The following is a 15507-nucleotide window of genomic DNA, read 5'->3' as shown; positions in this document are numbered from 1 at the left end:
TGGCACTGTTTCCATGCCCTTTGAGTAATGAATACAAAGTTTTTATTTAAACATAATAGTATCCAACCAAACCATAACCAATGCTTTGCCACTGAGAGTTCTTGATTTGGCTACTTTACCTATTGTACAGGTATGATTCCCATTGCAAGTAGAGTGCGATGAGCATTCTTTACAAGTTGTCTTTAATACAGGGCCTACTCTCCTTGGTCCCTGCCTGCTACCAAATGTAAAACTTTTCTTAGAGATAGAGATCATAAACAATGTAGTTTCTGTGCTTGCGGCAGATGGTTTGGAGCATCCAATCATGTCCAACACAAACGTGGGAAATTAAAAAGCCCGCTTAAAAGTGTTGGAAAAGTTTGCCAAGATCTCATTAAAAACAATGATACTAACGATTTGCAAGATGAGCGTAAGAGATTATTTAAAAGAAACACGTTGCCTGGGATCGGTTAAGTTGGTCTTTGAAATGCGTTTGTAACGGTTTGTTTTAAAATGCATGGTTAGAAAGATGTTTTTGAGTGATACTTGTGTGGATCATTATATTCTACTCTTAAAATATCTTTCTAATCATATGCATTTTTTAATAAACGTTTACAAACGCTTTTCAAATACCAACTCGACCGATCCAAGGCAACGTGTTCCTTTAATGAAACAACATTGAAAGAAGTTGTAAAAACTTGCACCTGCTGAACATAAATAAGTAAGATGCATTTGCAGTGACAAAAGTCTATTCAGGCTAGTTTGATAGTTGTTCCATTCACTATCTTACTAATTAATAATTATTATATATGTCTCTGAGAACGATCAACAAAAAACATTGAATTGTTTATCACGTTAAATAAACCAACTCTTTTATTGTTTGCAACAGTACAATTGAAAGGAACCCCACCATAGATGGGGGAACTGCTTACAGAAGGCCAAAGCAGGTGAATGGCCATTTAGCCCTTTAGTCCCTGCACCGCCCGAGTTTGCTGAAATCCAATTTCTCAAGAGTCTTGCAGTAAATTATTGGAATCATAGTTCAAATTTTAAAAGATAGCCATGGCTTAATGTGTATGCACAATTTTTAACCCTTTCGGTAATATTTGTATAAAAGTTCTCATGGGACCAATAAATGCCTCTCGTTAAACGGCTACGGTAATTTTTATGGCGAATATTTTTGTGCACGGATAAAATGAACACAATAGCTTTTCAAGGCTTTTTTTCTGGCTCAATGCTCATACTGATTAAATGCGAAGGCGTTAATTTTTGACAATATCATAAATGATGAACAGTTTCCTGTTTACTAATGAGCGTTTTATTTTTCGTAAGAGCTAAATTAGTTCATCATCATTAGCTTCGACAAGTCAACTGTGAAGGGAGAATTAATAACAATCTATTACAACTAGATATATTAACAAATGCGTAGACCTACTAATGACTATCGAGTTTTCTTTTGATGTTCTTTTTTTCTACAAACACAAGCTAGCGAGGTTTCCTCGTACCGCATACAGTGTATCGCTATAATGCGGCTGGGCGGTACAGCGGCCAAATGGTTAGATACTTTGGATACAGTACTTACTCACTTTTAGAGCCTCTTTGTTCTGATTGGGATGAAAATGTTTAGTTTGGTAGCGGGCAGGGGACCAAGAAGACTGTTATAAGGCCATGTAAAGACAAGAACAGTAAAGCTTGCTCACCGCACTACTTCTCTTCTTGCAATGTGAATCATACCTGTACAACTAGGTAAAGTAGTTATGACAAAACAAGAACTCAGTGGCTTAAAGAGCATGGAAACTTTAAACAAGCATGCTCGTTTTTGTTTTTTATCAATTCAAACTAAGGGATAACTTCAAAATGCATTTTTATTGTTTTTGGAAAAATTACCATTTTTGAGGCAGAAGTGTCACAACAGGATACAATAAACCAAAGTGTTTCTCCCCAGTAGACATGCAAACCATAATGATAGCCCAATCAAAACAAAAAGGGAAATATTCCGAGAACCAATAAAACATTAAAGACAGTACAAACTTTCTTGATGTGCAAGGGGAATTAAAAAATGTGACTTTCAAAAAAGAGGCGCTGTTCACAAAACTGTTATTTTATTTTATGCAATGTCAAGAAATATGATTGGGCCAGGGCCGGGGTGGGGCAAATTATAAGATTTAGGTCATCAACAAGTCCTGATCAATGTTTGGTAATGCACTAAACCTACAAAGTGCTTATAAAAAGCTGCCAGATTGATGGAATTATAGCTAACTTCTTCATGTTATAAATTCAAAATGAAGCAAACATTTCAAAATGCATTTCTCTATGTTTTCGGAAAAAAGGGTCTATTTTTTGAGACAGTTCTGTTACATCAGGATACAATTGCCCGAGTTTTTCTAACCAAAAATAAAAAGACAAATTATGGCCTGATCAAAACCGAAAGGAAAATATTCTGAGACCCCTGAAAAAAATGAAATTTTGAGGGCAAAAAATATGGTAAAAATGTTGATTTTGCAAGCTCTAAAAACATACTGTAATGCACGTTCTAAAAATAGCACAAGGGGGAAATTTATAGCAATATTTTTTTGTCTCAAGTAAAGCCAAGGATGATACTTTGCAGTGATGTAAAAGGTTTTATGAAATATTTTTGTTTTTTGGTGGGGTGGAGTTGTAAATATTAACTTAAAAAAAACAGTTTTTCATTCCCCAATATCGGCCCAAAGTGGCCTAAACACAAACGAACTGTTACCATGGCAACGTGTTATATTATGATTTGAAATGTTAATGTTGTTTATTTGCACCCCAAGTCCCTACCATCCACAAAGTATAAACAAAATATTCCTTTTCTTTTACCATGGACACGTATGTCGATATTATGTGAAAAGACCCTTAAAAAGGCATTTTTCATGTATTGGGGAAAAAAGTCTAGTTTTGAGGCAGTACTGGCCCAACAGGATACAATTGCCCAAGTTTTTGACACCAGATATGGAAAGAAAATTTTCTGAGACCCCTGGCAAGTTGACATTTTGGGGTCCAAAAATAGGGTAAAAATTTCGCAAGTTCTAAAAACATACTGTAATGCATGATGCAAAAATAGCACAAGGGTGATATTTAAAGCAATATTTTTTTTCTCAAGGAAGGCCAAGGATGATGCTTTGTAGTGATATAAAAGGTTTTTTGAATTAATATTGCATTTTGGTGGGGTGGAGTTGTAAATATGAGCTAAAAACCAGTTTTACAGACCCCAAAATCGACTTAAAATGGCAAAAAATTAAAATGAGCCGTAACCATGGCAACGGGCTATATATAGAATTGAAAATGCAATTTTGTTTACTTGCACCCCAAGGCCCTTCCACCCACAAAGTATAAAAAAAAAAAAAAATTTTTGACCGTGAGCAACTATGTCAACTATTTACCTGAACTGACTCTTAAGAAAGTTTCAGCTGAATGTCTAACGCCGAGAAAACAGCAAATTTACATCAATACAGTGGGATCCATTGGGTTTGAGTTAGAGGGCAGCGGGTCCCCACCGCACACCAGCCCCGTAGCATTCACTCTCAAAAAGTCGCCTAATCAAGACGATCTTTTTGAGAGTCGAATTGTTAGACATACACACGATTGATTTCTAACCAGTGTGGCATATCATACCAACTCATTTGGCAGGACAGTACGCTTGTACTGATGGTACCTTGAGACATGAAGCTTATTGTGTGGTGACACAAAAACCATTTTACTCCAAATAAAACTCATCCAAAAGGCCAGAATGCGTTAATATTCCAAACTATATTATTACACATCGTAGAAATGCCCAAAAGGAATTCACGTAAAAACAGTTCCCATCACTTTACCACCGTCTACAATTGGATTAACGGGTGTTGGTGTTCTCTCAACCAATACACTGAATATAATGATATATATTTGTTTAAACCATGTCATCCCTAAAACCCAACAACAGCGTGATCGCTCTTTCATTTGAACATTTAACCCAAGAAAGTACAACGGCATATAAAACTGTATAAGAATAACAGGAAACACATTTAAGACAATGGTGCAAATGAGTAACTTCACGCAACCCTATATATTTTATCAAATTCCAGTGTATTTATGTCATGATGAGAAAAACAAATTCATATACTAAATTTACTTTTTCGCCCGGGCGATTTAAGTCACAATCACTGACGGCCAGACTACACGAGTGTAGATTTGATAACTACACGGGCATTGACAACGGGACTAAGCCTAATAATGTATACAAGTAAAATCCCCCTTGCGAAACAGTAATAATAACTCTCAGGCGAAACTGTAAATCGCCACTGTGAAACAGTAAATCCCCTAGCGAAGCGTTGGCGATGCCATGTCCTGAAAACACTTCCGCAATTATGTGTTAAAGAACAAACACTCGGTGTATTCGCGTGCCAATAAAGCGGGAACCTTCTTGGTTCACATTAATGGATTGTGCAGAAGAAACCATTTAGTGAAACAAACATACAAGCAACCCTTATTACCGTCACGATCTTCAAACATGGTTTCATAGTTATAGTCACAATGACCAAGGATATAAAAATGGGTTGCTCATTTTATTTATAGAAGATACCGTGCAAAGAAACAAAACCATAGTACCGTCACGCTCTTCAAATATAGACACAGACATGTCAGTTACAAAACACATTTCAGACTACATGTAGTTAATATAAAAACCTGATGACGAATCTTACAAATATTCTTAGAACTCTTTCCTTAAAAAAAAACTTATAAATTATGCGGCCCTAGTTTATAGTGAGCAGACCACTTTACAGCTAAACATTAACATATAATGGCTTACAATGTGGTTTTTAACCAATGTATGGTTTTTTAAGGCCTACATGTATTCAAATATTGAAGATGTGTTCTAACCATCCAAGACTAGCATTACAGATCCAGACCTTGAGTAACGACCAAGCAAGTTCAGAGGTCCAAAACTTAGACTTAGAGCTACACACTCAGCTTCAAACTTCAAGCATGATAATAAGGAATATGATACCAACCCTAGGGTTAACTGGCAAGGATAGGAGTTTAACAACACCGAAAACTACAGAGAAAACCACATAAACTAAACAGGTTAGAAACTACTTGTGAAATTATCACTGCTTCAAGCGATTGTTCCAATCAATTACTATATTTACAGACCTCAAGTCTCATGCTTTTTTTTGTTTGCTTTTTGTTTTTTGTTTAAAAAAACAAAACAAAGTTGGTTCAAAGTTCAATGAGTTTAACGTATGCATGATTCTGTTCGGGTGTAATTGGCAAACAGGTTTCCTAAAATATAAGTATTGTATACCATGTGTACAAATTCAAATTGTGTTTATGACAAATGACCTTGAACATTTGTATTTTCAAGAATTTTATATCAATACATTTATAAAAGATAAATTTGGTTTCATAAACCAAGTTGTCTCAAAATCTATTTTCTCTGAACTTTTAGAGACTTATATTGTCTAACCCAATCCACTCAACCCAAACACCAACGCTCCACATGATCATTACTGTACAGATACAGCAACTAAACCCAAGCAATTGAAGAACAAAACTTGTCATGTAAATTTCTTCTGATGATTTTATAAACTAATTGCTTTACACCAGCTACCAGCACCACCCCTACCTTCTTACTAGGAAGAAATTAAATCCCATCCCAAACCCAACCCCTAATGAAGAAGTTGCTACGTGTGCCTCTATACAGGGTGTGTCAAAAAGAAGTTGACCGGGATCGGGAATGCTTTTAAAAACAAAACAAAAAACAAGTGTCACGGAAAGGTCCAGCAAAGCACACATTTAACAAGCACTCTCTCCTGCTTATTAGAAGAAGAACACAATTTTAAAATGTATCATTCCTAAAAGCAGTTATGTCTATTTTAATAAAGGTACTCATTTTGCAAGCTGTCTACGGAATACTTAACAAAACAAAATGTAAAGTAAGCATATTAACTGTGTACTCAAATGTAGATTCAGTCAATAACATTCCATGGACAGCTACAAACAATGAGTGCTTTCAGTAAAACAAAACAGACATAACTTTCTCTTAGAAACAATCAATGTGTTTCATTCTCTTTCTTCAGAAAAGCAGGAAAGGATGCTTGTTTGATATATGCTTCACTGGCGTTTTGAGTGTCAGTTGAATGTTGTTTTTGTTTTTCAATCATAAATCTCACTCAACTTCATTTTGCCTCACCCTGTAATACAGACTTCCTGCTTTTGGTCTGGGTTGATCTATAGAATCAACTTGACGTCACTGCATTGGTAGAACTTGGGTGGAGCATCTGGATTGTCGGTCGCATAAGTCACCTGTGAGTTCAAGGGCATAATTGATTAGAAACTTAAGTTAAGAAGATTGTATGATGAGATTAGATTAAAAAAGAATTGGTGTATAACTGCAAAAGTAAAAAACATATGTGGGTTGGTACCACCCACATACGTCAAGAACTTGACTTCAATAATTACAGTTCATGGTTTGAAGATTTCTTCCTTGAGAAAAAGAACTTTAACCAATGATCAATCAATCAATATTTAATCTATATATAAATCAAAACAAAACAAGCAAATTGAATAGTCAACAGAGACTGAAACTGCATGGAAGCATGACCTATAGAAGCCAAAGCTTGTATAGCCTTACACACTCAACAAAACAAAGATGGAAAGTAATACTCAAATTGTTTGATAAAACAATAAAGATTAACAACAGATCAAACAAAGATCAAAAACAAACAAAGACCGAAAAACAACAGCAACCACACAACTTTAGAAAACACTTTATAGAAATGGTTTTATTTCTATATTTGAAGCTTATCAGTGTTTGGACTGTTAAGCCAATCATTGAGGGACTTACCTGTAAGATGGCTGGAAGTCCAACAGGCCTGTCAAGATAAAAACATGGCAGGAGTTATTTATTAAAAAAACATTTATCTCTTCTTTATGTCTCAATTATCTTCAATTTAACTGTTTTAATTGACAAGAACTTGCACCAGATACATTTGTACCAGTCAAATCCTGACAACAAAAGTGTATAACTAATGATGTCTTAATGATGTAAAAAATAAAATTCAATTCAGCCTCCTTAAGGCCTTGAAGTTTTTATTTGTGAAACAATCCAATCAATCAATAAGAATAATAATTAACTAACCAATAACCATTAAACACAACGTGATCTTCCAAATTACGTAAGATCAATTCCAGCTATCTAGAAGTTTCAATTAAAGACTCTTAACATCTTGCTGGATATCTTACCCCCACGCATTGTGACAGTATCAAATAATCTTTTTATCTATTTGTATTCTTTTTTAATTATTCTATTCTTAAGACATTACAATTATTATGAGCACTGATAGTCTCGGGCAAGGCCACCTCGCTGGTATATCTTACCCATCAGGCATTGTAACAGTAGCCTCATAGACGTACAAAGATGGGGTATCTGTGTCAGGGATCCTCAGTAGAACCTTACATTGCTGTTTAGTCCAGAAACCAATCTCAAAATATCCCTACAATAATACAAGAGAAAACAATCAATGATTATCTCAAATGTAACAAGGTGTACATTTTTGTGTGATGTTTTCCCACCCCTTTTACTTGGCAGTGAATGTATGCATTAATGTAGGCCTAAATAAAAAGTACTAGCATTAGCTAGGCATTTTAATAGTTTGGTGTAGTACAGAAATCACTTCTAAATGAATTAACATTGCATAAATTATTCACATTTGACCATGTTTTGACCAGTTAAATTTGCATACATCAACAAAATAGCAATCATTCCTGTGCACAGCCTCAGATGTATGCATGCAGCTGAATTAACTCTCTGCCACTTTTGACTTTTATAATTCAGTTATAAGTAGGGCCCTTTTTCAAGGCACTTCTGAAGAACTCTGAGGAAAATCTTATCCCTAGAAAACCCTAAACAAGCATTACTATACACTATAGTATAAGTCCATGTAACAAATAGTGCTGCAAATGTTAAGTAAAAGTCATGTAAAAGAAGTCAATAAAAGCAGAAAGGTGAGATAATTAATGAAAACAGATCTGGAGTAAAGGAAGAGATTTGACCAATGCAATGTACTGGTGTGTCTGCGGTGTTACCATGGTGATGACCTCCAAACTATCCAGAATGAGCAAACCAGAACACCAAGGATTAACAGAAATAAATTCATGATAAAATAACATACAAGTTATGACAAAAGCATTAGCAGGGGGAAGAGCATAATGGGGAAGACAGAGGGAAAAAATAACCATTTAACCATCTCTTATGAAAGAAATAATAACACCAGATACAAAGATGACATTAGGAAAGAATATCAACAACACATTTGGTGCTCCAAATGTGGCATTAACTCTCCCTCCCTCTCTCCCCTCTTATTACGTCTTCATTGTGTGCATGGAATCACAAGAATTCTTTTGAGGGTTTGAGGGGGTTCTTCTAGGTACAAGAGGAAAGTAGTGTGTTTAAAGTATGGGATGGGGGAGGGGGCGACACACCCCCTGCAACATATCAGGCAAACAGTAACAGCATCCTGTTGAGTTTATGTGGTAATCATACTGTATTAAACCTCATAGCAATGAATGTTATTAGATTGACACTAAACTCTTGACGTGGAGGTCAACTTACAGAATCTTTACAAAAGTTAAACATAGATATGACATAATAATACAATTTTTAAAATGCACACTAAAAAATAAAAAATAATAATAATTTTAAAGAAACAGTTTGCACCCTCGCCAACAAGACAAAACACCACATTTACCACAATTATGATGAAGTTTGTCATAGAAACACACGCTTGAATATTTTGCACAATGAGGTGAACTTGTTCCAAGATGTCACAGTTGCAGGTGAACAACACCAAATGTAGGCCATCTAAACCCTCAACTTATTCTGTAAATCAAAGATTTTTAGTTCAAGTCTTTTATGAATTGTTGCTGAAACATTATTAGTTATTGAGCCCCTGGGATTGTTGGCTTTCAGCCTGGAGCTTTGGATGTAGACTAGCCCTCTAAAAATGAATCTTTTTTTTTGCTAAAAGGAGTAGGGACATTTTCACAGTTAATCTACTGAGGATTATTATATTTTGTATGATGGCATTTCGCTCAAAAGCAAATAGCTACACAAGGTTTAGTATAAAAGGTTTGTTTTCAACGGACTGAGAAACTCTTGGATATATTGTGAGTGTTCTTGAAAATTGACCCAGTAGTAGTATTTGAATTGAGGAGCTTATACATGTATATGTTGTGTGATGCCCTTAGGATGTGGTTAATACCTAAAGACCCTTGGAATGAGGAGCTTATGTAGTGTGATGCCTCCATGAGGTGGTTATTCAATTCAATTCAATTCAAATAAATTTTTATTGGTCCTACCATGGAGGAAATTCATTATAATACCTAAAGACCCTTAGAATGTGCCATACATGCTTTAACAATGGCAGAAGCCTCAGGCTTTATCCTGTGTACAGAATACATCATATCAAGGCAATTGTGCAACCTTGCATAACTGTCTACACTTTGTCTGGGAACATATTCATATTTTTTTTATTAAACAGCAACTTAATCTCCTTCTCAAGAAACAGACTTTTATGCGACAAAGCCATTAAGCTCCTTTTCAAGAGACAGACTTTTACGTGACTAAGCCATTAATCTACTTTTCAAGCACTATGTTTTTACTACATGTGACTGGTGAGACGTCCATAAATTTATACCAAAACATCAAATTAATTTGAAGAGTTCATGCTTTACCTTGGTGGATGTCCCATTGGAATACGTCGTAAAATGACTCTTGTTTTTCTGAAAGACAACAGTGTAGTCTGAACCTTTCCTAAAATTTGAAAATAAAAAAAGAAGGAATTAAGAAATATTGGACTATTTTTAACAATGATCGTCCAAATTTAATCAAAATGAGTAAAACACTTTTGCAATGTGCTCAATTGCACCAAGGAGCATATAATATTCTAACATACATTTATTACCTGTGGTTGATTTCATAAAGAATTAGGACAAGCCTAACTTAGGACTAGTCTTATCACAATGAGATATTAAAAGCTGAAGGCTAGTCCTATCCTAAGTTAGGCGTCCTACTGTACATGTACATGTAACTCGAGACAAGACTAGTCTTAACTCTTTGTAAAATCCACCCATAAGATCAATCCTTATTCTTAGTTCAACCATGCCCAAATCAATAACATTCATTTTCAAGTTTACTACTTCTGCAACGATGCAATAATAAACAATTTTCTATTACTTTTAGTTCAGCGTTTCATTTAAGGATTGCTTCGAAGGTACACATTTAATACAATAACACCTTGGTAAAGAATATTCATTTTTGTTTTACCAATATCCACCAATGTGTGTTAGAACTGTATACTCGACACTTTCCCTAGTCTTGTGAATAGGCATATTACTCAGGTGGGATTTGAACCCATGACCCTTGCAATTCTAGAGCAGTGTCTTGACCCACTACACCACCAAGATTGCCCAGTAGCTTGAATCTATTAAACAATGGTAAAGAATGATGTCATGATTAGATTAGAAGTATTGGAATTGGAATTAGAATTATTTATTCAGCCAACATTTAAAAGTTAAAAACCAAAAACAGCGGAATTTGTAGTGTACCTCGAGCTCTCTAGATTTTACAATCACAAAATTACATTTTAAAAACACTATTGAAGAAGATAAAAGTATATAATGATGTTACATATTTACCTGATTCCAATTACGGGTTTTTCTTGATCCTGTCCCCCACATGGTTCAGTCACATAACCACAAACATCAGCCTCTGTAAACAAATAGAACAGCAACAATAAATTGGAATGTTTGAATCAGATAAATCTTTGAAGAAATTGAATTTTGTAAACCACAAAGTTCAAGATATCTGTGTAAAAACTGTAGAGCCTCTTGTTACAAATTAAAGGAAATCCTTGACAACTGAAAAATAATAATTACTTAAAACACAAACATTTTTAGTATAAATGTCTTTGCGAAGAACAAACCTTTATCTAATAATTACTAGCCCATGATATAAAACTCACAATAAAAATATTCAAATTTGCGGTGACCTAATGGAAATGACACAAGCAAAATGTGGCATGGATAGAGGTGACATTACAATTATAGAACTTGTGTATTGACATCATCAGGTCACCATCTTACAGGTAAACTGCTGATGAAATGCACAGATGGGTATGCAGCGTATTATGTGCAAAGTCTATTGATTTACTTTATTTAAATGTTTATTTTATTTCAAATCTTTAGACATAATTATACACAATTATTATGAGTACGCAGCGCACATGTGCAAGGTCTATTCATTTACTTTATTCATGTTGATTTATTTTTTAAATCTTTAGACATAATACACAATTATTATCTGTACGCACATTTTCAAGGTCTATTCATTTACTTTATTTATGTTAATTTTATTTTTTAAATCTTTAGACATAATACACAATTATTACAAGTTGGACAGTGGCTGTCAAATGTTATAAATCCAAAAGTATTTGAAACTGTCATCTTGAGATGTGTAAAACCAGACCCCTGCCACCAACAATAAAATATAATTATACAAAATTACAAAAAGGAGATTGCACTAAAACTCTATTAATATCACACAACTAAAAAACAAAAGCCCGTCCAGAACCTTGCAAAAACCACCAATAAACCACCATAAAAAAGGAGGCAGTGACAACAATTTGTAAGCCCAAAGCCCAACACAAATGCACTTAAAACTCTCATTAACAAAATTCCATGCTGCCCTCTCCTTAAAGTTGCTAATCCCCTCCCCCAAAGAGTCTGACAAGACGGCCCGTAGAAGAAGAAGAAGAATTACAGACCTTCTTTATTGAGTCCTTCCAGAGATCCCCTCTGGTTCGGATTAAGAAGACAAATATGAGCAGATGATGACGCAATCAACAGACAGAAAATAGCAAAACCCTTCATGGTTGATCTGGCTTGTATTCTAAAATAAATAACATGTGACAAACAATGAGTATCAAATGATAACTGACTAAATAACAACAAAACTGTACACCTTCTTACTGTGAAAATAAGACTACCACATGTTCTCTTTTAACATTGATTTTATCAAAATGTAGACTATGAAAAGACCTATGTTAAAAGAGAGCAATAAAAAAGGCCTGAGCGACTAGTGTCATAAATCATTAGTGGATTTGCGATACTGTTTTCAACTATACACCAATAATTGTGTCGCCATGGCTGCTACAAAAAAGAGTCCCAGCTACCAGGCTGCCTGTTTGGTAACCAATTGTGTCACTCACTAACCCTAGCCAAGGTTGGACTCCTCCGCTGCATGCAGTGCAGTGGCACTGACTGACGTCCTACCAGGGCTATCTCACGGCGTGAGTAAACTGCATAGCTTCTGCCACCGGTGCAGCTTGCACAATCTCGCGGTAAACGGGAATCAAAGTTGGGGTTCGAAAACATATGAGGGTCGATAACGTATGACGCTACGAATCGTAGAAATTTGATGATGTCGTAGTACTTAGTTAGTACAGTCAGACTCAGGAGAGTAGTACGTACGATACATCATCAAATTTCAATTAGGACTGTCCATAAAATTTCCAAGCTGGACCATCTTTGAATCCCTGATACGTCCTAAGTGTCTACTTTGAAATACATATTTTCTACCAAAAAACCCTGAATACTTACGGCTGGTTTGGAGGAAAATAGACTAGTCGGCTACTAGAACAGTCATCTGCGCTGCTGTAAAGACAAACACACATTGAGCCGAGCCTTGCAGCGACAGCTATTTATACACGTTTATCACGTGCTCGTGTTTACAACGCAGTTCTTAACTGGTACTCGACAGGTTGCGACGTTTAACATGAGTTCGTGTTATGGAACCAGTCTACAGATGAAAGTGGGAAAACGTCAGCTGGTTAGTCACGTGACTTTTGCTTGTATAACCTCCTGGTAGCCACGTGACTTCTACTTGTATAACTTGTAGTTGTATAGTCTTGGCCCAAGACGATGGTGCTTGATTCTGGATAGTGTACTACGCGCGGTTGAATCGCCAAAGCGCGCCCGCCACGGTATGATTTAGTTACGTGGACGGCTCGAAATCTAGACTACACTCTGCAAGCTACCATCGTCTTGGCAATCCTGCAGCGCTGTGTTAACTTTTTTAATTGTTTTCTTCTACAGCTTTGTGTAGGACCAATCAGCGTGCGATCGTTGTAATAAATTAACATAATGTATAAGTTGACCCCGGGGTCATTCATGTTATGATTACACGGCATTGGCAGCTCCGTGTTTGTCGTGGAGGAAAAATCGTAAGAAAATAGGAAATATTCACGATTATGAATGCTAAAGATGAACAAGTGAGCCGAAGCTATATTGATCTGCTATCTAGATGGCAATTAATGAACGACTTTGCAAAATATACCAGCTAGTGCCCTCTCTGCGGACGGTCTGGTTTTGTAAAGAAAACGTAAAGTCATACATTTGTAATGTAAGTAGTCATTGTTTGTCATGTTTGAATACTTCAAAACTTGTTATTTATTATGCAGGTAGACCTCCTTCCTGCTAAATAGCAGTGCTATTTCATCATGCGAAGCACAATTTTCTTGTGTCTCACTTATGGAAGGGCAGCTCGTAAAAGTATTGCCTCACCAAAATCCACTTCGCATTCGCATTCAAAGGAAGTATGAGCCTACTCCTTGGTTTTGTTTCGATTTGGAACGAACATAGCCCAGCTTTATGTGAGATTGGATTTGTCTGACTCGAGTCACCAACACTTCAATGCACACAGATACATATCCCTCGATTTGAAAATGGCTCATTGGCTGACATTTTTTTTTTTTAACTTACATTTTTCTTCTGTGCACAAGCAATTAACACTTGTTTGCAATTGCTATAGTTGGGTTGATTGATGATCGTAACCCTCGCTGGTCAACGGTTTAATATTAATAATCAAAACAGATATACATTTTACATTAAGCTTGATGCAGAAAAAGTTTAGCACAATGAGACCCAATATAATCACTGAACTTATTCTATGATTTGTATTTGTTTCATTCTTCTGATAGGGCACATTTCCAGGAAAGGAGTCTGCTTTTAGAGAACTGCTGCATGCCCACCTTGGAGTACTGATACTTTTTAGGCCTCGTCTTGTCAGATGAATGGGTAGTCGACTGCTCTGCAATTAAGGAATGGAGTTCTTGATTCAAGAGAGACAAATCTGTGACAGAATCAAGATTCAAGCGTATATAATTGTGGAAGAGATATTTTGCTGTTTTGCAGAGGAAGTCTCAAGAGAAAAGGAAAAGATGGAACATCATATTAACTGTCAATCAAGAAAGACGTATGTGAAGAACTGTACTCTACATTTTGCTGCAAAGTTCCACCACTGTATCACAATTTAATGTCGACATGTATCATACCATACCAATACAGAGATTGACTTTCAAGATGAGTTTACATAGCTTTTTCAACACTGTGGGAACTGTGTGCATACTCTTAGCAACCGATGCTTTTGGACTGGGGTTGATGTTTGTCATTATTTTGAACACCAAGATGAAAATGTACAACTAAGTGGAAGAGTTGGGCGAGATGAGCAACATGGTCTTTCAACTGCCATAAACTATCTAAGACACAGAGAATCAGATGAAAACTGCATTGCACCCCACAATGTAGAAGAGTGGTCGTAGGCTCAGCCGCTCACACAAGTACATAGTACAAACAGTATTGTGTATAACTGCTGTGATACCTGTGCACTTTAAATGCTGCTGTGGGAAAGCCTGTGATTGGCGACTAGTGGTACCATGGTGGTACGCACTACGATTGATGTCGAAATCGCAACTAGTTATTGCTTAGTCGAGTTGCGACTGCCATTATTCACCTACTCCGTAAATCCAGCCACCACAACAACTAAAATAGTTGCGACTTTTCCTGCTTGCTGAAAAAATTGTGTCGCTCACAGTCACGACTTTTCATGACAACATAATTTACCTATGAAACACAACCAGACATCAGTAAGCCTGGGCCACTAGTGTAAGTTACTACTCGACTAGTCACACCTCAAAAAGTCATGACTACGACACTAGTCACGACTTGTTTGCCGCAGGGGCAATATGGTAAATTTCGTTCTTAGAGGATTGAAGGATTGTCACTGGTGTCACTGACTGTGTTTCGTAAGTAAATTATGTTGCCATGAATAGTCGTGAGCGATACAATAGACAGTTCACCAAACAGGAAGTTGTTACTATTTTTGTAGTACACGATTATTCAATTAGGAATTAAAAAAAGTAGTCGCAACACGACTAGTGATTTTAATAATCTCGACTGTGCGACAAGTTTGACATTGTGTCGCACTAGTCGCCCAGCCCTAGACATAAAGTGACACAATCCTTAAATCCTTTCAGCGTGAGTTTTACTCTATTGCACCTGCAGCAAATAATACTTGCAATGCATTTTGGGGCATGAAAAATGCCTAGTGTGTTGAAGTTGCGACTATTTGAGGCACGAATAGTTGAGAAGCAAATTTCACTAGTCGCTCATAGGCTTCAATTGTGTGGG

The 15507-nt window shown here is 36.1% G+C and overlaps 1 protein-coding gene across 1 annotated transcript; it reads right to left on the bottom strand.

The window, feature by feature from the left end:
• Nucleotides 1-5186: 5186 nt before the first annotated feature.
• LOC139949901 (uncharacterized) lies at nucleotides 5187-12778 on the bottom strand. Its single transcript, XM_071948472.1, has 7 exons — nucleotides 12640-12778; nucleotides 11805-11929; nucleotides 10678-10750; nucleotides 9715-9793; nucleotides 7360-7475; nucleotides 6827-6854; nucleotides 5187-6285 (listed from the first exon to the last, which is right to left on the bottom strand). Exons 1-7 carry the CDS (start codon nucleotides 12711-12713, stop codon nucleotides 6211-6213), a joined length of 570 nt encoding a protein of 189 aa, XP_071804573.1. The 5' UTR covers nucleotides 12714-12778; the 3' UTR covers nucleotides 5187-6210.
• Between the last annotated feature and the right edge of the window lie 2729 nt (nucleotides 12779-15507).

The sequence above is a fragment of the Asterias amurensis genome, chromosome 17, assembly GCF_032118995.1.
Source record: "Asterias amurensis chromosome 17, ASM3211899v1".
In the NCBI taxonomy this organism is placed as follows: domain Eukaryota; kingdom Metazoa; phylum Echinodermata; class Asteroidea; order Forcipulatida; family Asteriidae; genus Asterias; species Asterias amurensis.
This window is presented reverse-complemented; position numbering and strand designations above follow the sequence as displayed.

Coding starts and splice junctions, on each gene's coding strand:
- LOC139949901 (XM_071948472.1), bottom strand. CDS start 12,713: ATGTGTGTTTGTCTTTACAGCAGCGCAGATGACTGTTCTAGTAGCCGA. Junction 9,794..10,677: donor AAACCCGTAATTGGAATCAG/GTAAATATGTAA, acceptor TTCAAATTTTAG/GAAAGGTTCAGACTACACTG. Junction 7,476..9,714: donor CCAATGGGACATCCACCAAG/GTAAAGCATGAA, acceptor GTATTATTGTAG/GGATATTTTGAGATTGGTTT.